This window comes from Vanellus vanellus, assembly GCF_965231255.1.
Source record: "Vanellus vanellus genome assembly, chromosome: 23".
Classification (NCBI taxonomy): Eukaryota; Metazoa; Chordata; class Aves; order Charadriiformes; family Charadriidae; genus Vanellus; species Vanellus vanellus.
In genome coordinates, this window is record NC_138928.1 from 3104732 (window position 1) to 3128808 (window position 24077).

Sequence of the window (24077 nt, forward strand, 5' to 3'; positions counted from 1 at the left end):
CCCCCGCAACCGCGGTCCGCCACTGGCGTAAGCCTCCCGCCCCCCGCCTTGCGCAAGATGGGCATTCTTCCCTCCCCGGCGTCTGCGCGCTTTGCGTAGAACCGCTGTCAAAGCGGAGCCATGTGCGCGGCGGGCGCTGGGGGCCGGCTCGGCCCCGGCGCCTTTTGCGTAACTAGCACGCAGCCGCCTGGCTGCTTACGAACTGCTGCCTTATTCTCGAAAGCGGCCTGCGTCGCTGGCGCAGAGGGCTCGCGGCGAGGCGGAGGGAGGGGGCGGAGGCGTGGTGGCGCTGTCTGCGCGGGGGGGAGCCATTCTGGAAACCGGGCTGCTCCGTCTGCGTGGCGGGCGCCCCGTGAAGCGGCAGGGGGCAGCCGCCGCCTCCCCCGGCCGGCGGCTCTACGCCGTTTGCGTAGCGTGCCCCAAGATGGCGTCGCGGTCGTCGTCGTCGGCGGTGGCCGGAGCGCTGGCAGTGGCGGCGGAGCGGCTGGAAGTGAAAGGAGGGATGAGGCGGGCGAAAGGCGGCAGCGCGTAGCGGGCGGCTCCCGGCCTGCGGCAGACAGAGCGGAGACCGAGAAAGAGACTGTCGCGGGGAGGCGGCACCCCCCCTCCGTGTCCCCCCCCCCACCCCCCCCTTCCCCGTCCTTCCCCCGCCCGCCCCTCACGGGAGCCCCGGCGGGTCCTTCCCGGCGCCGCCACCCTGCCCGCCCCCGCCGCCCTCTAGGCCGCGGGCCTCGCCGTCCTCCGGCCTGCCCCCCCCTCCACCCCCAGCCCCAAGCCGCCCCCTCGGAGCGGAGGATGATGAAGCTCAAGTCCAACCAGACGCGCACCTACGACGGGGACGGCTACAAGAAGCGGGCGGCCTGCCTGTGCTTCCGCAGCGAGAGCGAGGAGGAGGTGAGGGAGGGCCGGGGGGGCCGCGGGGGTGGCGGTGGGGGTGAAACTGGGGACCCCCGTGCAGCCCCCGGGGCCGCCCGGGTGCGACTTGGTTGTAGGGGGATTTTATTTTCTATATGTAATTAAGCGTTGCTAGGAAAGTTGGTGTTCCCCCCACCCCCCCATCCCTTCTTTATTTCTCTCCGCTAAACGTGTGAAAAATGCCCAGAATGAAATGGTGATGGGGTGGTGGAAGAGTCTGGTAAGGAGTGTTGTGGCACGGGATGGGATTTGGCAGTTGAGGGGACCGACCACGCTGGCAGAACTTCAGTCCAGCACATCACATGAGATGGGAGAGGAAACCTGACCTTGGATTTATAAAAAGAAACTGGGATAAAAGGGGACTGATGGAGTGCCAGAAGTTGCTGTCCAGAGAGGCTTGGGAGGAAGTGGGAATTAAAGGTAGATTGGTTCGTTTAAGAGCGGCTGTGGTGCTAAGTGGTTGTGTTGTCTGTGAAGTTAAAAAGAGAAACTTTACTCAGATGTGCAGTTTTTCACTATTCTCGTTTAATATCTCCTTAACGTGGGCTTGGGGTACTCGGGACAAACAAGGCTGCAGGTCTCTTTTTGCTTCTTGTGGAGTCAGGCATACTTCATTTCATTTACTGGTTCCTGAGTGGCTGTGCTAAAGTCTTTGTTCTCCTGATTATCATATTTGTAGCTACAGGAAATCGGAAGGGAATGCAGACAGTTCACTGGAGGAAAGTAAATTAGCATACTGTTCAGTTATTATTTAACATGGTGAAGGAGGCTTGACAAACCCTTTGTAGCTGTGCTGTCATGGTGAAGAGTGTCAACATTTCAAGCGCAAATGGTTTGAAACGAAAACGGTATGTTTTGGTGAAGCGTTCATCATAGCTGGTCCTTCCCACTGACTTTCAGGAAATTTATGATACTTTGGACGAACTACGAAGAAGAACGTAATCATATTGTGTAATGATTCTGGGGCGAAGCAGCATGGGTGGTTGAAGGTGGCTGAGTTTCCTGATGTGATTTTACAGAAGTTGTGAGGCAAGTGTGGCAATTCCTCTCAAGAGTTAGGTGCTTGACCATGTTTGATTGCAGTATGGTTGAAAGTAGAAACGTAATTTCAACACCTACCTGATGCAATCAGCTTTGGGCTGGTTGCTAACATTTGTTTTACAACACCTCCATTAGCAGTGTCATACGGGCTCCAGCTTACCCCACAGCGGTGGTCTGTTAACATCTTCTGGCCAGTGGCAACCAATATCCTGAGCTCTTACGGTGTTGGTGACACAAAGGTTTGTTAACATGGCAGTTCCACTATACTGACCTGGGATGGTTGAAGAAGGAAAAGTAAACTCCTTCTTGAGACGTGTTAACTTGTGACAAATTTCTTTCAGTGTAGGTTAAGCTGGTTAGGTTTGTTTAAGGTTGAGCTTTATAGCCTTTTTTATGTCAAAGTTGTGTGTGTGGTGTGGTTTGCAACAACTTTCAGTGGATTGAAAATCTCATTAAATTTAAACTGGTACAATTTCAGGCTTTAGTTTCTAGGTAAGACCTAAAGCAGAAAGATCTGTTGCTAGTTTCAAAGGCAGGAGCTGAGGTAGCTGTCTCGCTGTGCTAATTGTGCCTTGTCATTTCCATGGGTCTGTTACAAAGGCTGCAAGCGAAGTTCTGGAAGACTTTGTGTGTATCAGGGCAACAGAGGTTCTCGCGTGAGCGTGATTTTCACACTTGGGCTTTGGTCACTGTTAGTGTTTAGTCTTGTCTCTGATCTCCTCAGTAAAATCAGGTGGTGTGTTGTACTGCTCTGTGACACATTAAGGAGCACTAATTGCTTTGTAAATGATGCAGCATGGGATGTAGATTGATTTCCTCAAGTACGTGCGTATGTGTGCTTTTTTGTAAGTGAACCACAGAAATGGTTGAAGCCATGAATTACAGTTTTGGTTTGTTTTGAATTGGCCTCCTGAGGACATCACACAGCCTTTCAAACACTGCATTTGTTTATGGTATCTATGTATTTAACACAGAGCTGAAACTGCATCCTGTGTTCTCATCTATTTCATACCTACTGCAGTAGCCAGTCATGAAGTGGACTTTTTCAACAAAAGCATTTCAGAAAGTTATTATCGAGTCACACCATACAAAACACACGCCCCAGAGTGGACTCCTTTCACAGATCCTGCTCTTGATCTTAGTCAACAGGCCTGGAAGTAATTTAAATTATGCTTATATCGATTATTGAAATCAACAAGCAGGAAACCTTGATCTTTATTATTTTCTCTTTTTAATTATTTCTTCTGTTAATTCTCATTTGTTGGCGTTTATTTAAACTTTAATTTGAGAGAAATCTACTTGTCTAATCTTACTGCAACTTGCACTCTTTTGATAACAAGAAAGGTGTTATCTGTACACATTTAATTATATAGTTTAACATATCTGAAAGATTTCTCCAAGAAAAAGAGACAAACAAGAATAACGCTTTTTTGTGTGTGTGTGCTACTGACATATTTTGTTATTGATTACTTCTATTTAAATGGAAATTGAGATCTATTTAAAAGGCCTCTCCAGGGAGGGGAAAAAAAACCCAGAACCAAGGTATGTTAGTTAAAGATCTATTAAAAGCTTACTGTTGAAAATGAAAGGGGGGGGGAACATGTTTTGATAAATAATTTAAACTTGCTGTATGAAAGTATTGGGTTTTTTTCTAGGACTGGCTGTTTCTGGTTACTGTTCTTTTAAGCGCTTAAGAAACAGTAGATCTTAGCTCTCATGTTTCTTCTTCATTTCCTGGTGTGGATTTAAAAAACCAAGTTTTCTGCCTTTTTGAATCCCTAATTAGTTCCTGAATTAAACAATGAACAAGTAGAAATAAGAAAAATTCTGTTCACACTTACAGGAGAGGCTACCTTTTCTTTTTAGACGTTTACCCCCGAACTCTTCAGTTCATTGATGTGATTGTCTCTAAAATCTTAGCAATCAACAAAGATTGCTAAACCAGCATGTCTTTGGTTAGGCATTAAATTTGCAAATAAAGAGTCTTAACATAATAATAATTAATTTTGTTTCTAATTTAGTTTTTAAGTGATTTTTTTTTTCCTTATGCTGCTCATGGTTGCAATTTTTCTCTGTATTACATTTGGAAGCTACTACTTTTGGACATGAAAGAAGCTCTGGAACGTTTTTGGAAGACCAAACGTTGGCTGAAAAGATGTCTTTGTTACATATTCCTTTAAAAAGCTGTACAGGGAGAGGTCATTTAACCACGAAACTCAAATGGAGCAAAAAATACATTTCTTAATTGGGCTGTGTGGAAAATATCTGTATCTGTGCGGTGGCTCACTGTTTATGAAACAACAGAGTGATGTCTCTTTGGGCAGGAGGGAGAACAGGGGAATCAACAGGATGAATTCAAAGAGAGTGCGAACAGACTTCAAAGGATCTTTTTGTCAACCGACCGCCAGGACTCTGCTATTTTCATCTTTTCAAATATCCCTTGATAGTTGCTGCTTCGGCAAAAGTGGGGAAGGAGAGTGTGCAGATCAAGAGATCCCAAGTCTTGTGTTATCTCGGAAATCACTCATTTTATTGCTTTGTGATGTCAGTGCCTCTCAATATTGCTATTATGGTGTTATTTTTAAATAACACAAGTATTTTTTTTGGTGTAGACCAGCTGTTTCAATGAGGAAATGTTCCAGAAAATTTCACTAATGTCTTACTATTAAGAAGCAGATGGAAGCCTGCTCAATGGCAGCATCTCTGTGTTATATTTTAACAGAAATAAAAAGGGAACCGTTTGGCTTTAAGTCCCTCACTGGTGTAGCTACAGGTTTAAGCATGCCTGCATTGTATCTGGTGAAAGGACAAGCTGCTCATTAACAACTGGTATTTTTAAAGACTTTTTGGAGGAAATGCTTTGGGAATAATAGGATCCAGGATCGGTCGTCTTTTCTTAATTGTGAATGAAGTCTAAATTGAGATGAGAAAACAGAACTTTCACACAGGGTCTGGTGAGCGCCCTGGCTCTGCTGCTCTGTGAGTGCGCCAAGCCAATACGGTCACCAAAAGCTACGTTTATGTAGCCCCACAACAGCCTCAGTTGGGAAAGTAGTTTGAATGCAAACTAACCTTTTTCTTCTTGCTTCTCCTGGGTCAGTTTTAAACCAAGCTATGATGTAATACAGCAGTTCTCAAATTTTAACCGTAGGCTACGTTGATGATCACACAGTGTTCCTGGGCCATCCTTTGTGCGTTTGCTTCAATATAAAAATAATAATAGCTAAAACTACTTGGAGTGCTTCACTGTTGGGATGTAAAGGGAGCCCAGCGTCATATGATCGTTGTGCTGTCCGTGGACTATAGCCTCAGAATCTCTGTTCCGATGACTCTGCTTGCCTCTGTGTGTTCCCTTCAGCTACATAAAAAGGTTGCGGTTGAAACCAAGTAAAGATCTCCCTGTCTGTTGCTAATACTTTCCTACATCTCCAGTAGGATATAGGCCAGTTTAGAAATAGTTTTCTTTCTTGAGCTTCTCCTGTCCCTCTCCACTGTGCTCATAGCTAGTTTTTTTCCAAGAGTAAAAGTAGAAACCTCTGCAAAACCTACCTTTCACCTTAAAAAGTGTTTTCTAGCCTTTTCATAAAGGCAGCTTTCATAAATGATTTTACAAGCAATTCCATGGCCTCTTGTACTTTCCCAAGCTACAAAAGAATGAAGATTGTTGAATTTTCACTTAATTTACTGGAAGCTCTGTAAGCTGTTGTGAAACTGAAGAATTGAGTCAGTTTTGTTCTGCTGCAACTCAGGGAAAGTGATGAATATGGAAAGTGGGAGAGAGTGTACTCCACCCCTGTGTTTGTTGAGAAGGACCCAACAGCGGTGGCCACTGTCTCCTCTCCTCTGCGTAACACTTCTCTGAAATCCATTTATTGCCTGACCAGAGGCTGTAGCTGTTTTTCCTACCTTTCTCTCCTCGCTCGTTGTGTCCCGTCCCCTCCTTTTGTTAAACTCAAAGTCAGTTCCCTGCCTTGGTTTGTCTCGACACCTTTCGGACAAGCTACTGAAGCGTGGACGCGGGTACAGGCGGCTGGGGGCTGTACCCAGCTGGGACTGCGGGCAAAGGACCTAATCTTCCCATGGATGGTCTCGCTTTGCCTTTTCAGTCAAAGAAAAATGATCATATGCCTTGGATTTTCTCATTATTTTTTGAAATAAGGAAAACTATCCGGGTTTGCCTACCTCAGCCATGGGGTCGCCCAGGAAAATTGGATAGAACAAAATTAATAAACTCTCAGTTCTACCTCATGAATAGTAAACGTCAGCGTTCAGATGCTGTGTGTAATATCCAGCAACTGGGAAGCAGGTACTCAGTTTATTTAAACAGTAGTTCTTTTTCAGTTTAACTGGGCGACTGACTGCATAGACTGGTCAAGGATCTTTCAAATTTTGTGCGTATTTATATCACAATTTGTTTCTCTGTAGCTGTGTTTGTCGTGCAGTGGATAATGCACAGTAACACTTTATTCTCAGAAATTTCACGTTAACATGTGAAATTCAGAGGGATTCAGTTACCTACTGGGTAGATATTTTTTTTTAAGATGCTTCAGATGGTTTGAATGTTGTTTTCATTCGTATTGACTTGGGTGGTTACTTTTTTGTGTGTAAATAATGTATATTGATATTAAGCATAGAATTAACTACTTATATTTGAAAAGCTTCTCAAGAGTTTTCATGGCTGTAGGGTTTTGCATGCTTTATTTTATGAATAGGACTTGTTAATCAAAACAGTAAGTGTATACATATGCAACTGCTGACATCCAGAGTCATTTGGTCTGTGTGAGAAGACCAAAATACTCACTGTATTTATTTATTTTTTTTCCCTTAGAAAAAAAAAAAAAAGGCAGTTTAAAAGCTAGCATTCCTTCTGGAAAAAGTATGCCTGGACGAGTTGTGTAAGTACCGAGCGGTCAACAAACTGGTTTTGACAGGCAGAAATAGGTTATCGGTTTTGGGGTCTTTCAGTGGGAGTGCCTCCTTATCAGCCCTGTGCCGCTGAAACAAGCGGCTGCTGGTCCGGGCATTTCAGCTGCTTTCTCTGCCCTGTCCCTGCTGGGAAAGGCACGTCGCAGATAATTTTTGTGGTTATCTGAAATGTAATTTTGATGGAAGGAGAGGACTCCGGATTGTGGTGTTCTTCGGCAAGAATAAGCAGTCACTCTAAAGTCACAAGAAAACTGTAGTAACAGTAATATGACCCTTGGTATTTTGAAGCCAGAGGAGTAGTGCAGTTCGTGATGATTTATTATTGTTATTCTAAGAAGCAGCCTAAAAACCAACAGCATTTTCTTTATTTTTTCCTCTATGATTATAGTACTGTAGGTGCGATCCAAATGCTTGAAATGACTTGAACTTCTTCCAGTTCACCTCTTACTCCTTTTTCAAGACTTGTGCTTTACTTTTGTCAAGTTCTGTAGCGCCGATACTTTCCCCTTCTAGCTGTCTGCCGTTAATTTCCTGCCTCCAGTTTCTAGGTAGCACGTTGTAGGTTCAATCGCATTGTGCCATGGAGCAAGGTGCGGGGGTGTGTGTGTGAAAATAAAACTTGTCTAAGGAAATGTCTGCTGTTGAGGAACAGCGAGGGCATGCTGTTACGGTCAGGAGAGGGTTTTTCTGTGGCTTGCTGTTGAGGTTGCGTGTGTTCTTGCCTTAGCTAAAGACATTGTCGTGCTTAAAGCCGGCTGTAGCCTTGCTGACCACAGGCTGTCCTTGCAACTACTGTGTGCTAACTTCGTAACGTGCCCTGAATAGCAAGAGGGTGGGAGAAGCCCTCCTGAACGCACTGGTGTGTGTGTTTAGACCATCCTGCATTAGTAGTTTGGCAAAACGCATGTTTCATAGTAGTGTAATTGAGGCCATGTTTCTGCCAGCTAAATTAGATTAATTTTTGCATGGCTTCGCTAACTAGAGTGTCTCTTCTCCCCTCCTGTTCCTCTTGAACTCTGCTCGTCAGCTTATGCTGTTGTTAGTGTTTAAAGGTGGTTTGATGTGGTCGAACTGAGATCCTAGTTTTGTGAGATATAAAAGCGTTAAGTACAGTAACAATAATATATTGGGATTGTGAGAACATTTGTTAACTTTGAGTAAAGCATAAAAGGTCTTTATTATGCTGGACACAGAGCTGCACCGGCTACAATATCCTGCCTGGTCATAGGGCAAATCGGAGAGTCGCTAGCACAGCTAAGCTCCAAACTCCTGAATACAGAGACTCTTATTAAATTGAAACTTTCAAACAAAGACAGATTGTACAGGCGAAAATCATTGAAGTCAGCCATCTTCTCTACCAGTCTCACTACAGAGCATTAGGAGACGGGTTATTTTCTCGCAGTCTATGTTCCGATAAATAATGCTGAAGTGTGAAATGAGTTTAACTGTCGGGAGGTTTGTGCTTTAGTTGCTACGCAAAATACATGATTTTGCGGCTTAATATTGGTAGAAAACATGAAAGAAAGTGCAGAGGCTGTTTCAGTAGCCAGTAGCTTATAGATTGGCTTCTGGCAGCAGAATGCTGGCTGGGCCAAAAAACACATATTTAACATCTTGATTCCTGTTTCTTATTAAGTCTGCCAGCTTGATTGTCCTTAGGCTGGCGCGTGTGGGTAGGACCATGTGAACCTTCCAGGCTTCTAGGAAAACAGCTCATTTTCTAATAACGTTGTAGCCCAGCTTCTAATAATGCTGTAGCCCTTTTCGTCTTTGCTGTAATGCTTCTGTGGAGCCTCTTTCTAGGAATTGTGTTCCTTACAGCATAACTACTCTTGTTTTATTTATTGGTGGTGGTGGTGGTTGTTGTTTAAATCCACCATAGCATGACAGAACCTGGGAATCCCTCAATCTCTGTTCTGTTAATGGAGAATTAATTCTTTGCCTTGTTTTGGTTGCCCAGTTTTTGCTTTGCAGAACGCCATTATTTGGGGGGGGGGGGGGACCCTTTATGTGAACACAACAGATTTGTATGTAGTTAGGTTGTCTTAAGATCAGAATTGTGTATCAGGGACTCCCAGATTTGTCCCGGTGACAAACTCTTTTCCCCTTTTCCCATGGAGCCCCGAGCTTCGCGTGTGGTGGTCCAGGCAGCCTTAGATGTCTCCGCATGTTTCCTGCCTCCTCCCTGGAGAGTTGGTCGGCTGCTCTAGATTTGTTTGGGTTTTTTGTTTGCCTGTTGCTTTGAAGGTTGCTTACCATGAGGGCCACAATCTAGGACTGTTTAGGAGCCCCTGCTGTAGACTTCAAACTTTGCTTATTTTTCTAACTGTTCTCTTATTTCATTGATTGTGTGTGAGAAGTACTTCAGGGCCGCCTCATGCATTGCCAAAGAGGCTTGTGTTGCTCATTTCCCTGCTTTGAAATGACATAATCGTCTTTCAAATCCTGGAAAACAGAACTTGGCCATGTGACGCGATACCTGCAAGTGCTTCTCCAAAAAGACTGCAAGTTTTGGCTCCAAAATCTGCCCCTAAAATCTCCAGTAGGCCAAGAGTCTCAGTAGCCATCTTAAACACGCTTGCCTGGTAAGAGTAAAATGGAAATGTAAACCTTCCTTTGTGGTTGGATCTGATTTAAAAAAAATAAAACAAGTAATTTTTGGTATATTTTTATTACTGTTTTCATTAAAATCTGTTCTTCCGTGTATAGTCAAATTAATGTTTTTATGTAATAAAGAAGTTAATGAACAAAAATTTAGGTGTCGAGGATGTAGGAGCTACCAAGTGGTCCCTTAAAAAAAAACCTTACACCTCTTTATTTTATAGAATCCGGTTGCATTGGAAAACGTTTGGTCTAATTGAGCAATTGAATAACATTTTTTTGCCATGTTGTATTGTAAAATGATGGTACAGTTACCATTCTCTGTCTTGACTCTCTGGTGTAAATTAACCATGTGCTATCTCACGTCTTCTGAAACTTATAAAATAATTCTGACCTCGTTATGGTAGAAATGCAAACTATTACATCCCTCTTCTGCAACCTGCCAGCTGGTATCTTAGCTTCCCCAGGTATTTTATGTTCACCCATCTAGCTATCGGGGGGAAAAGGTTTGTGCTGGGGAATGTATTTCTTATCTTGGAAACAGCACGCGGGCAGTTCCGCCCAAATATGAATGGTTTGCAGAGAGAGGTGGTTTTTCAGCAGATCTCATTTTACTGGCTTTGGGCAGTTTGCAAAATGTTTGAATGATGTTGCCTTGTGAAAATATGGATTTGGGTTATAATGACCTTTTTACTTGATCCCTTTGAATGGGTTGCATATATTGGGACATGGGATTTTTTTAGATGTGTGTTTGTTTTTTTTAAAAGACAACAGTGTGTCACCCGCATTTTGAACTAGGCCCCTTTGTCTTGGGAGAGCTCATTGGTAGCAATATCCTGTTTAAAGTTGTTTTAAAAGAATGACCTTGTAGGGCACGTTTCCTGCTCTCTCTTGATGGGATTTCCTTTTTATTAAACAGGAAATAGTCTGATTACATAAAAGTGTGAGAATGACAGGTTTTTCCTTCCCAGCGAGGGTTGTTCATGTTAATTCTATTCAGAAAATGCTCAACTGCCAGAGCAGCTGAAGTTAATTTACTTTGCTGAAAACTGTTGTTTACACCTAAAAGTTCCTACTAATGTGTTGCTAAAGCATTGTCTGAGTCTGAGCAGTCCAGCAGGCTTTCCTGTGGAAGTCTTTGTACAGGGTTTTTCTTAGCAGATACTTTTTCTCACAAGTGGAAGGTGACAGGAGTTCAATAGCATGAAGTGTGCTCCGCTGAGTTTCAAAGATCTGTTTCTGCAGCTTTTTTTAATCTTTTTTTTTTTTTTTTTTTTGAGCTGGAACTCTGACTGGAAATCGGAAACGACAAAGATGATGCTTCCTTACCTGGCAAGAAAACGTATACTTGAAATGTCTGATACTTTTCATTTAACTTTGCCCTCAGAATCACCTGCTGACCTGAAGTTAGGAATTCCAGTCCACGCTGTTCTGTGTACAATACTGGTAATGACTCAGGACAAAGTAGAAGTCCTGTAACGTAATAGGAAAAGGTACCGTGATGAAACAGCGCAGGCCAGCGGAGCGCGTTGTGTGCTGAGCCTGCGGTGGCCAAATATTGGCAAACCAGAGGTGGCTGCTGGTGCTGCCTTACAGTCCCAGCCCGCGGTACCCGGCTGCTGTCCCGAGCCTTGAAGGCTCAGGGTGGATGAGGTTTACATTCCCTATTTAGGCATGGCTTACTGATCCCGTTTGGTATGGACTGGGGGAAAGGAATTCTGTCTTCCTCTTGAAGAAGGCCAAACGCCACGGGATGTTACTGTAAAGGAAATGCTGTTCCATTGCAGCCTTCGCCAGCAGACAGCTAAGGTAGTAAGCATCTCCATTAGAAAACTGCAGAATTAAGGTAGTGTATTCAGCTTAATTCATTTCTAGTATGCATTGATTGCCTTAATTCGATAGACAGATTGGGGAGTGCTCAGGGATTTAAATGGGGCTGTTTGATAAAGGATACTTCTTCATGCATTGCAGGATTGAGGTATGGGTCCTGACTGAAGCAGGAAGAAGAGGCTTTGAGACATTATTGGTGGGATCCACAGAAAATTGTTGATTAGAGTGCTGACACTTGAGAACACTGAGTTTAGTTCCAGACTTAAGAAAGGTTAGACCAGCAGTTGCTAAAACGTTTGTTGTGAGCCCTCTGCGGTTTCTGCCTTAAGCTTTGCTACTCCTGGTTTGAGAGCTGTGGTTTGGACCCCCACAACGGACCCTCGTCTCCTCGCCCCAGCGTGTTCTAGTCTGTTGGCTGCTCTTGTTCCCTGTGCTGAGCTGGTGTGGTCTGGGTGGCCCTGGAAAACGAAAAATTGCTTTGCAGGGTGGTCGCTCGGCAGATGAAAATTTTCAAAAGACAAAAGAACTGGGAAACCCTGGAAATCTTATGGCTGTTTTTGTTTCAGAAGTTTAATTTTGAGTTCTGTAGGTAGGTTTCCTCCTGATAATTAGTGCAAATCTTTTCATATCCTACTGGTAAATCAACGTTTAGACAGTAAAGCCTGGGATTTTAGTGTCTCGCACAGTTTAACTTCAGAATGTCTGATTGAAACTGTTACAGCTGGCCTGTAACCTAATTGGACTGGTATGTTGGAAAGTTTCTGGAGCAAGTTGCTTTGGCTGTAAGCTTTGTGCCAGTAAAATGATGAAGTATAGCATGATGACTCTAATGAACAAGCTTTGTTTAGAGAGCTGAAAAACAGTATTAGTTTTGTTTTCCATCTCTTGCTCATAGATGTATTGCAAGTAGATTTAATAAGCACAGTGTCTCGGTATTCTTTGGGAAAATTTTTAGCCAGTTGAGATTGTTAGTTAGCTTTTTGTTTCCAGAACGTGACAAAACAGAACCTGAACTTGTACAGAACAGAATTACACTGGAATAAAACGTGTTTCAAAAAAACCTGCCACAAAGCATGCTTAAGAAAAATTACTCCTGTGGAAATGGTTGAACCATTTTCCTGATGTAAAAAAAAAATAAATCTGTCCTTCTATGCAGCCTTTTCCTAGGGTTCTTAAGTGGTTTAATGTAGGCTTATATTTTGCTTATATCTAATTGAACAACCTCATTTAAACCAAAAGTAACCAAGTGCTGGGTCCAGATCTGAACTGTTTGGTGCCTGCTGCATAAGAAGAGGCAAACAGAGAAGTTGAAAATCTTTGTTAAAACAATTGCACATAAATGTTTTAATGGCAGTTACCTGACTTGAATCTGTCATTAGTGTAACGGCAGAGGCAGACAGTGCCAAAGGTACCGATAAAGTTAAATCGAGCTACTTCTGCAAAGGGTGAAGGTACTGAGCAGCTTCTGTGCCATCTCACGTTGCTGCATGATGTGTATCCCAGGCTGTCAAGACTACGTAGTGACTTTTAGTACGGCAAAGAGCTCTTACAGTATAAGTATTGTGATGCTGTATCAAATAGCAAATCGTTGTTTTGGTATGCAGAAGCATAATTTATTCTGTGATGTGTTGGAGCAGTGAGAAGGTAATGACTGAAATAATTCAGAGTGTTGGAGTGCCTTGGTGTCACTGATAATGTAGTTTACACAGCTGCCTGAAAGGGGCTAAGGAAATTGTGTTGGAAAAACTGGAGTATTGTCAAGGACTCACATTGGATTGGTTGTGTTTGGAGGTGTGAGAGATGCAAAGACAACTTCTACTCTTCTGATGGGCTCTGAAAAGGAACGTTGCCTTGAGTTTATACATCAGCTGTGCTCTACTCTCTGCAGGTGCTGCTGGTTAGCAGTAGTCGTCATCCTGATCGATGGATTGTCCCTGGGGGTGGCATGGAGCCCGAGGAGGAGCCCAACGTGGCTGCTGTGCGAGAAGTCTGTGAAGAGGTGAGCATTTGACAAGAACGGGAGCTTCTGGAGCTCTGCTGCTGATGCTTAGCTGGAGCTCTGGGAATTTGTTTTTAACACTCTTGCTTCTTTTCCTTAAGGTGAAGAGGAACATAGGGTCACTGGTGATACCCACATCGTATGTGGGAGGGAAACTGGAGTCCTAAATAAAGATAGCATAGGAATGTAATTAAGGCTCTTAGTCAGAATGAACTTTCCCTCACCTGATACCTTTAACTGAAAATAGATAAAATTAAGCTACAGTCATTTCAATGCACACAGTGATATTCTTTGTTTTGTTTTCTCTGTATGAAGGACAGCTTCTTAAGAGAACTTTGAATAACAGATGTGCTTTTGCCGAGCTATCTAATACTTGGGTAAAGGGTAGAAATAAGACTGTATGAGCCACTAAAGACACCCCAAAATAGGGACCTCAATATGTTTTGGTCTAGTACAGGTTTTGAGTTTTATGTGAATAAGAGAAATTGATCGTAAGATTTACAAGCAACAGTTCTTATGTGTTCATGGTTGTTTTTTTTTTTTTTACTTTAAGCTATTTCAGAGATCAAACAGCAGATCAAACACAGATTGATGATCTGTATGGAGAAGACATATTTCTCTTAAAGCTGGAAGAACAATTTTACTCTTCGTAAGGAATTTAAAGACAGTAAATGGCACTTGACTACATTGTATGTAAAACCTGTCTTTAGAATTCGCTTCTGAATACTATTGAGTTGGAGAGATGCTTGGATTCAGAAACGATTAAATGATTATGTATGGATGACCAAGTAGGTTCACAGTTAGTTACATAAGGCAGGATTAAAAATGCTTTCAAGAGGGTTATAAATCTTTGTGCTGCAGAACAGAAATCAAGAGCTAATTGATGGGACTTGGGAAGAAGCTTCTCCAGTAGTTGCTTTATTTAATTATCTGGTATATGAAGGTTTTTCTCTGAAGTATTTGGAAGTACCTGCTGCTGTCTAACAAAACGCTGAATATTTGGGCCTCTGGACTAATCTACTGTGGCAGTTCCCGAGTTGTGTGTTTCTCTTTGTATGTTTTTATAGCCTAGCAGTTTATCAGAAAGATATGAAAGATTATATGGTCGAAGTTTATTTTTTTAAAACGTCTTTAGGTCGCTCTAGTACTGGGATTGCTGCTGGCAAATTTTGTCTCTAGCCTGTAATACAGCTCCTGCTTTTTTAGTAACTCGGCGATCTTTCAAACACATTACAAGCCAAAGTGAGTTTAACCAGAACAATAGAAATATTTTTAGCTGCAAGCTCCTGCTTTACAGCCCAATCGTTATTAAGAATTAAGTTATTTGATACAGAAGTCAAGGGTTCATTCAAGAGATGCATGGCTTCACCTTTCAAATCCTTAAAAATAAATCTGTATCGACCCTCCCTTCCTCAGGCAGCGCAGCGCCTTGGAAGAGTCGCTCTCTTTCCGTGACAGCTCGGTGGCTGAAAGGAAGCCTTGGCATGGGCTCAGTCTGCAGTGAAGAAACTGGTTTGGGCTGGCTGAGATAATCCCCTCTCGCTCAGCTGGTGTTCCCTCGCTCACGTGGACCAGTGCCGAATGAGAATGTAATTCAAACTGTGGCAGCCTGGCAGGGTTGAGTCATTCCCAGCGAAGAAGCACCTATCTGCTCGAATGCCGCTCGACAAACAGTAAACATGGAGAGCTCCAAAAGCGGCAGGATTACCCCAACGGCTAACCTCCACGACACCTAGTAGAGTGTGATGTGAATACAGGGTGGGAATCTGAAATGGAGCTATCAGATGCTGTTACGATAAAGGCTTTCCTGAAAGCCCTCTGCAGAAGTGCAGCCTGTCATGTGTATAAAATTACTGGAGCACTTCTGCAGCTAATGATGAAGCTAGCTGACACGGGTGGAAAACACAGGCGGGCTTTTAGGTGTGCAGGGCCTTCCTCAAATGGATTTGTGTTCCAGTACGCTGCTTACGATCGGCACACAAAATTATAATGTACATCAACTGTCTTAAGCTCAGTGAGCTGTTTACTGTAAAATGTTGCTGGGGAATGTGCGTGCGGGAGGGGAACGTTTGTTATATTACAGCTGTAACGCTGTAAAGGACTTTTGTGCACCCAGTTTCCCAGCTCGTACTATTGATTTGGCAGGAGAGGTATTTTAGGAGGCTGCTTGCTGGGCAACTGGTGTGCATACTAGCTAGTAATCCTTATGCGACCTTTCATGTTAATTTAGGTGTTTTCAGGTAGGTTGTAGCTGGCGCTGATTTCTGAGTAGGTTTGATGTCTTTGCTCCTCTCCTGGGAGAGGCATGTCTGTCACTCGCCAGGAAGCAAGAGGTTAGCTGAGCAGGGAGAGTCTGCTGCTTGTGTTGGGAGAGGGAAAATCCAGTTTTCCTCCATGTTGATGAACGCAAAGTAATTTTTATCCTAAAAGAAGGTGGTTTGCGTGCTGGTCAAAGTTATGGAAGAAATTTGTGGACTTTCTTTCACTGCCTTTGGTATGCCTTTCCTGTTTTAATAAGAGACAGTTGGAAGAGCTGGAAGGACTCATTACCCTTTCAGTTGCTTGTGGTCTTTGAAGATGACAATAGGCTGTTTTTTCCCAATTCATTCTTTTTTGTGTGGTATGCATTTGCTTTTTAAAATATGCTTCCCTAAACTAAGATTTTGAACTGCATTCACTGTTTTAATTTCATCACATATGTGTTTGAGTTTATGCATGTGATTGCTTGAATAATTTTCATATAAAGAAATCTGACTTTTTCCTCTTTCTGAGTCTTAATATTTTAGAAGACTGTTCTGAAAATGAAATGTTGATTCTGAGTGAAACCTGTGATCTCTCTGTCCCAGTTTGAGTTAGAAGTCCTTGTCCTAGTTTGAGATAGTCATTATCTATCTTAATCTGTACTAGCAGAAGTATTAAAGTAGACAGGTACCAACACTTGTCACGCTTGCTGTTGTCCGCATAAAATTTGAAGTGACTTGAGTTCTTGGGCATTGTTTTTAGGCAAAGTGGCAGTAGACAAGCACGCTAGCTCTGAAGGAGAGCAGCCTTTCAGAATAAAACCACTTATTTCTGACAGATTGTTGAAAAACGATGTAGTCAGTCTTGCACAGCTGTAAACTCCAGGTATGTTCTAAGGTTCACCTTCTGAAGAAAATGATGTGCCCTTTTAAAGCAGTCATTAGCGCCAATGTAGTATGTTTTTTGCTTCTTCATTCTTGGATTTTTTTTCTGTTCCATTTTGCCCCCAAAATTAATTTTGTGTTAGGAGTAAGGGTTTTTTATGGGTGTGAGCAACTGGTGAAGAACATGTTTTAGAAATAGATGCCTTAAATTAAACTTATTATGGAGGGACTTTGAAAAAAGCCTCCACACTCATCTGTTAAACCCAAAGGCATTTCATTTTGCACTTATAGTATCTTTCACATCCTGACCTTTAAATACTTAGTAAATGTCAAGTTCTCTAAAATTGTGGGAGTGTTAGTCGTGCTTTCTTCATGGGAATCAAAAGCCAGATAAGTTGTGCTTGATCTGTGATCAAACAGGCAATTGATGCCACTATATAAAATAGTTAATCGTGAGATTACTTTGATCTGGTTGCTAGACCTGTTGTTTGGTGTTTTTTTTTTTTTCCCTTTCCCTTCTTAAACCTGCTTTATAAATAATCCTTTCTGTTTCATGTATTTTCTTAGTGATTTGGAATATGAATATCGATATCTTTCAGCCCTAAAATAGGAAGACTTTTTTGTAATATTGCAAAGGCCGTGGATGAATGACTGAGGTGATGGTGTTGAACTCTTCCTAGATTTAGTAATACTCAGTGTAGATAGTGGACCAAGTTCACTCCTGTTTGTTACTCTGTATACTCAAACTTCATAAAAATGAGTGCAGTGTCTTAAAGTTCTTCGCTCCGATGTGGTATTTCATCTCCATTTCACAAATGTAAAAGCATATAATGGTTGTAATGCAGTAAAGAATTAGATAAATAATATAACCCTCTCTGAGAGACAGTAGAGACAGCAAGAAAATTTGCCTAGCAGGTCTGTAATTGGTGTCTTTAGAACTTGTCTAAGCTAGCACTCATGGGTGTGATTTACTACCTTCAGTACTGCAAGTATTAGAACAAAGATTTGGGTGTTTTACCACAGTCCTCTTGCCCAGCAGTAATCTGTAGTAGATGCAGGCTTTGAGCCGAATAGAGCAAAGTAAAATAGCTGAAATTCCAACCCACATTTTCCTTAGCTCAGATGGAAGGAAATAAAAGCTGTCCCTAGGAACAGATGGTGTTGCTGCAGGCTGCTTTTTGCATCTGACCCGAACTTATTTTCAGCTTTGAAACCTGAACCTGCTGTTCTTGGATGTCTTCAGTAATTTTTCTTTATTAAAACAAGTTGTTCTGTGAGCAGCAGAACTAGTAAAGCTTCATTTCCTCCAGATTTTTGTTCCTTGTCCTGAATGCCCAGCCCACCCCTCTGGGCACGGGGCAGCGGTTTGAAGTCGTGTGCTGTTTTGGGGCAGCTGTGACATTGATGCACTCTTGCCAGATCTATCTTTTCCTCCGGTGAGGGCTACCTCAGGCGTTGGAAACTGATTTGGATCTGCAGAGCAGTGAAAAAGCAGCTCATTTTGCAAGCTCTGTCTGTCCTCTTTTATACCTGAGTGTGCCTCTTCCTGGGGAATACTGTCACTTGATTGATTTGCTTTATTTTCACGCTTGCAGATGGAACAGTTGGTGCTGGTGCTCTCCTACCCCTTGTTGATATGTTTAATAGCATCCTCCTAGGACACGCGTGTATTTTGAGGATTGCAGCATGGGCTCTGTGTGCAGCACTTCTAATGCTTGGGGGGGAACACGTGCCCAAATAAATTGTGCTGTCTCTGCCAGACACTTACTGTTGCGGCCCACAAGGGCGGAGGATTCTCAATCCATTTACTACTGAGGAGAAAATTCCCGAGTCATCTGGTGTGAATTAAGATTTAGATCCAGCTTCAATCCTGGATTGGATGAGCCTGTGACTGTGCTTTTACCTTTCTGAGAGAATGCTCATTGTCCTGCAGAGAAGGTGCTGAGGGGTTGGCCCATAGCAAAGCAAGGGAGATGGAGCTTGCCCAAAGAGGAGCCTGGCAGTTTTGCTTTGTTGCTCATTATCTAGCTTGCTTTGTTAGTAATAACAGCTATAGATTATTTTCTTGGATGCTTTTCTCATTTTTATGTTAGAAATTTGTGAGAGACTGTGAATTCCACTTCTACGTTTTTTCCATTAAGCAAAGTACATGATTGTGCAGAGACTATGACTTTTCTATTTGTGTGTGAGTTAAGTGCTTTATCAAAAATAGGCGTATAGCAGTCAAATCCTTCTGTGTTATATGTCCTATACGTTACCTTTAAAATTCACTATACCAGTAAAATAGGATGAGAGCGCCATTGGTTGATGTGCTTTGCAGTCTTTAAGGGACGCTCTTTATAAGGTCAGCCCTGTCATTTGTTTGAATCAAACCATTAATTTATGTTGCCATTTCCTACTGCATGTGATAAATTCATACATGAAGAAAACCTTAGCACTTGGGTCACAGTTATCTAATGATAATTCAATACGATTTTCCTACAGTGCCTGTTTGTCTTGGCATCACTTTTTGTACCTTTTTCTTGTGAATACAAGGCAGAATGGAGAAGGATGATCTTAGTTTGCATGCAGAGTGTTATTCCCATCACCTCTCTGTTTAACCAGAACAGAAGGGAGGGCTCCTCACCTGCCTGTGTTACTTCAAGCACAGTTTTAGAGCTGGGGGTAAGCTGCTTGGGAGGCTGGTCGTGCAGTATTCATGCTGTTTCCAGGCTGGCTAGTTGCCTGGAGACAAATTTGTTTCTAGTCAGGCTTGAGAGTTCGCTAAACCATCCAGAAGACATCCCTGGCTTTTCATTCAGTGCCTCTGCAGGTAAGTAAGGAGAGCAGAAATTCAGTAGCCTCCTCCAGGAGCTAGTGACAAATGGCTTAAACCAGTTATTTAACTGAAACATTTGATTACTCTTCACCTTATAGTATACTTATATATGCATGTATGTTGTGAAGGTAGAAGCCCTGTGTTCCTCTCTGTGTTATTGCTGACCGATTGATATGGTTGCTTATCTAAAAAAAAAAACCAAACCACTGTTCGAGGCTGCTGAAGGAGTTCTTTGAATGAAACACATTTGAAGTATTTGCCTTGCAGTTCACTTCTGAGAGAGATTAGTCCAGGTTAGCAGCAACAGTTTTGCAGATGAGGTAAAATCACTCATCCGCAAAGGTCAGCCCCAGTTATCTGTCCTAGCCACGCTGGTGTGCGCATACACGCGTACATTGACCTTCATGGAATTGCTATTTGACTCCAGAAATAGCCTTGTGGTTAATAGTCAGTGGTCCACCTATGGGCTGAGCAGAATGTCAGAAATACTGATGAGACAATAAATTTTGCATCCAAAACCAACATAAAAGATTCAGTTGAAAAGCTCTTTCCTAGAAGTAGAGGTCAAGGAGCATGTTACATGAAAGAATTATAGATTTCTATGAATGCTTGTAGTGGGGGAGCTACGAATCCTTATCCCATGGGGCAGTTCTACCATCAGCTGTTGTTAGAAGCAGTAGAGAGGCGTGCTCTGGCTGTATTGTTTAGTATCTGTGTGTATGCATTTAGTAGGCTGGGAACTTAACCAGTAAAGTCTTTTAATTAATAAAAATTCTTCCTTTCTGAAAGCAACTGGTTAGTAGCTGAGCAAGTGGGAAATGGTGTGTCTTGGCTGCTTGGGACAGGGGATTCGTCTGATTAAATATTTAGTTGCCCTCATCCAAACATCTTTCTTAAAAAAAAAAAAAAAAAAAAAAAAAGGCACAAAAAACAAACAACCAAAAAAAACCAAACCACCTCACATAGTGCCTCTGCTCCTGCGGATATATAGATCTGATTATTTTCCTGAACTGTTTAGGATGTGTTCCAGCTGCCAGAGACGGCAGCTGAATTTACCTTCCAAATGTGGCTGGGTTGTTTGCCAGATTGTGTGTGGTGTTTCAGACCAATGAAGTCATGGAGCAAAATCTCATCTTGTCTGTAGCATTTGAGTTCCGACCATTTACAGTTGTAAAAAGAAGGGAATGTAAATTATTGGAAAAGAAGGGGGGGAGGTCTGGGGGCAGGAGAGTGGGATGGCATTTTGCATTCATGCGTGATGCAAGCCCCGGAGAGCAGAGGCGAGAAACGGCACTTTGAGAAAGTGACTGAGCCACAGTGGTGAGTGGATGTATAAAAAGTGACAGCAAATGAGATGAAGTGGGTAGATCCTCGGTAGTATTCAAACAGAAGACAAAACTGTTGCTTAGATCTTCTCTTGATTTGTGTCTGTGCTTGATTCAAAGTCTTCTCTCAGTGCACAGCTGCATTTGGTATTATATCAAAAATAGTCTTGTTCCTGTTGCAGAGGCCACATTGCAGTGGAAGTATTTTATGTTTGTATTAGCTTGCTTCAAATGTATGCAGGCCATCCCTGAAGTACCTGGTAGCTGTCATGTTGCTTTGATGGTGTAAGTGGATGTCTTATACATACTTTAAAGTTATTTTCTTAAACTGTAATTTTAAAGAGGCAAAACTGCTAAACCCCAAAGCAAATTTTATCCATGCTTAGACTGTCATAACCTTTAGAGGAGATTCTGGTCATTCAGGGTATATTGGTATGCAATTAGTAACTCATCAAATAATTTTTTTTTTTCCTCCAGATTGAATCCAAAATGGTTTGAATATGGAGAAAGAAATTAAAAAAATCCCTGGGAATGCATGCATGGTTAGAGGTTGGGATACATTTGTGTCATTTTTTTTGTGATCATGTTGTTTTCAGATTAGCAGAATTTTACAGCATTTGCTTCCTGTTCTAAAGGAACTGCTCCTGCGCAACAAATAAAGAAATATGTACTGAGCTGTTGTTAAAGCATGTTTTTTTCTCTTTGAACTTTTCGTAGGCTGGAGTGAAAGGGACGTTAGGAAGATTAGTGGGAATTTTTGAGGTAAGTTTCAGACATGGAGGTTGTAAAATTTTGATGCAAAAAATTGTCTTGGAGTAAAAATCACTTCCTAGTTTGTTGTGATGTAAACTTGATAGAAGGAAAACTTAAAACTCCCTTTTGAAATAAAAATGCATGCTGATCCTTTCAATGATACTGATCATCTGCGATTTCCACTTCAGTTGAACTCATGAGTGGTAAGCCCGTGGAACAGTGAATATTCCCAGTGCCTTCATACCTTTCTTACTGCCAAAAAATGCCACCCACCAGCTGGGGAGCAGTGCCTCTCCTTTGTTCTTTAGCACCTGCCACCACGCGTTGCCAAACTGGCCTCTGCGACGTGGTGAAGCCTGTGCGCTCCTATTAGGAGTGCGGTAACACCTGATGAGTACCGGTGAGCTGCAGAGTCAGCGGGTACCAGGCACAGCTCTTCTTATAGTTGTTTTTCCACTAACTATTTCAGAGTTGTGTGAAGTAGATAAAAATCTTTCCTGTAGTTTTGGGTTTTTTTTTCGAGCTGAGGAAGTGACTTATAAGCATATCCATCCACCAAATACTGCCTTACAGATTAGGAAATAGACTTTTGGGTTGCAACGCCTATTAATACTTTCAGACCTCTCATTTAAAACTCAACAATTTTTAATAGCCGTGAGCGAGCTATAATGCAAGAGAAACCGCACATAAAGTACCGCAGCATCATAATGAGGCAGCTTGCGGCTTGTAGTTGCCATGTGCCCACCTGCCTTTGCTCCCTTGGTGGCTTTGTCATTATTCTGTTCCCATTGCCTTCTAGAATCGGGACAGGAAACACAGGACATATGTTTACGTACTTATCGTCACAGAAGTGTTGGAAGACTGGGAGGACTCTGTCAATATCGGTAAGCTCTTTGCGCTTGCTAGAATTAACTGGTTTGATGCAGACAAAACACGTCAGCTTAGAGTCCTTCTGGGAGCTGGAATCCTTGTGAGAGTGGTTGAGAAAAGTTGCAGCAGTGGGTCCTTTTGTTGCTTGGGGAAAAAAATTGTGGTCAAATGATGCTTTTGTGGCCCAAGAAAAGTAAGTTCAGCTGTACAGCTGCCTCTACAGCAATTTTGTATTTATTTCTTGCGCTTGAAAATACTAAGCAAAGAGCACAAAGAGTTGTCCTTCCTAAGACTAGAAGAAAATATATGTGGGCAGTGTGGATTAATCATTCCCTGTTATCTTTTGAAATCTTTGCATTTAAATCAGATTCCCAAATGAAAACGGACCTGTTGTATTGCATGAGGGTTGTCCATAGCACTGTGGCACCTCTGCAACTTGACTTTCCTCAGGCTGTGTACAGAAGAGGTTTTATTGAAAGAGTAATAAATGAGTGCCGTCCACCAAAAATTGAGGTTCACTTGCAGACTGATAGAAATTGGGTGGTGATTGGTGTGTGTTGTTGTGGGTTGTCTTAAAATGAGTATCTGACTTGAATAGAAGTAGCAAAATAAATGTAGTTGTTTTTTTTTTTTTTTTTTTTAATTAGGAAATGCAAGACGGGTTTGTTTGGACAGTGGATGTAGTGCCCTAAACAGATACCTGTCGTGGAGATAGAGGAGCCCTCGGTGTGGTGTTTGGAGTAGGGGGCCCCCGAGATCAGAGAATCCTGAGAGAAAATTTCCCAGAGTATTTTCAACTGACGCTTTGCTACACAGTGTACTTATTCTTGCAGCCTTAGAGCACGTGATAATGATTGAAAGCTAATCAACAGTAATGTTTAAACATCGTTTTGTTGCATCTACTGATTTTTCTTTTTTACTCACAGGAAGGAAAAGGGAATGGTTTAAGATAGAAGATGCCATAAAAGTTCTGCAGTATCATAAACCGGTGCAGGCCTCGTATTTTGAAACCTTGAGGCAAGGTTGTTTGGCAAACAACGGCACTCCTGTCATGACCACGACGTACTCTGAGAGCTCCGTGTCTGACATCAGATGACTGAAGACGTCCCCATGAGAAAAATTTTGAAAAAGACTGAAACACGGATTTCCCTCCCCCCTCCCCTTTTTCACATGCCTCCTCTATCAACCAAGGCATGGGCAGCAGCCTGTGGCAGAGCAAGTGTTGAGAGTGCTACAATTTAGTGCAAGGTGGGATTTTTTTTTTTTTTTTGTTGGCTTTTTTGCTTTTTTGGATATGTATTTTGTAAAATACATTTTGTGCATGAAGTGCCCCTTTCCCGTTACACCGCTTCCATGGCCTGGCGAGCGAGGCTGCCAGTTTCGCCTCTGCCTTGTGTTCTGAAGTGTCCCGTTTGTGTCATCCCAGCCATAGCCACTTTTTTTTTTTTTTAATTAAAAGACTTCAAATGCGAGATCAGCTCTTTAAGTCTTAGTCTGTACTGTAAGGTGCTGTTCAGACCCGTATGGTGGTCACTTTCAGCGCATATATATAAACTTTTTTTTTAGATGGAGAATCTAACATTTTAATTTTGCGGGAATTTTTTTAATCCTGGTCTGCTTCTGAAAAGAAGTGTTCATAATTAATCTGTTTGCCTTTTGTTCTGTTTTTTTTTTGTTGTTGTTGGTTTTTTTTTTTTTAAATACACATTCTGTGACAGTGCTAGTGGCTGGGCCAGTTTACCCCCCATTCGTTATCTCCTGATTTAGTGCAGTGACACTTGAAGTTGAGGGCAGAGTTTTGATCACTTGCAGACATCCCTGCTGCTCCGTTGCTTCTCCTACAGCTTCCGCCAATGTTTCTGCATTTACATCAA

The 24077-nt window shown here is 42.4% G+C and overlaps 1 protein-coding gene across 1 annotated transcript; it reads left to right on the forward strand.

Annotated features, from left to right (window-relative positions):
- The first annotated feature begins 657 nt into the window (after positions 1–657).
- On the forward strand, positions 658–23760 carry NUDT3 (nudix hydrolase 3). The gene is made up of 5 exons (XM_082494705.1): positions 658–894; positions 13202–13312; positions 21298–21342; positions 22133–22217; positions 23130–23760. The coding sequence occupies exons 1-5, from the start codon at positions 796–798 to the stop codon at positions 23297–23299; spliced, it is 510 nt and encodes a 169-aa protein (XP_082350831.1). The 5' UTR covers positions 658–795; the 3' UTR covers positions 23300–23760.
- Positions 23761–24077: the final 317 nt, after the last annotated feature.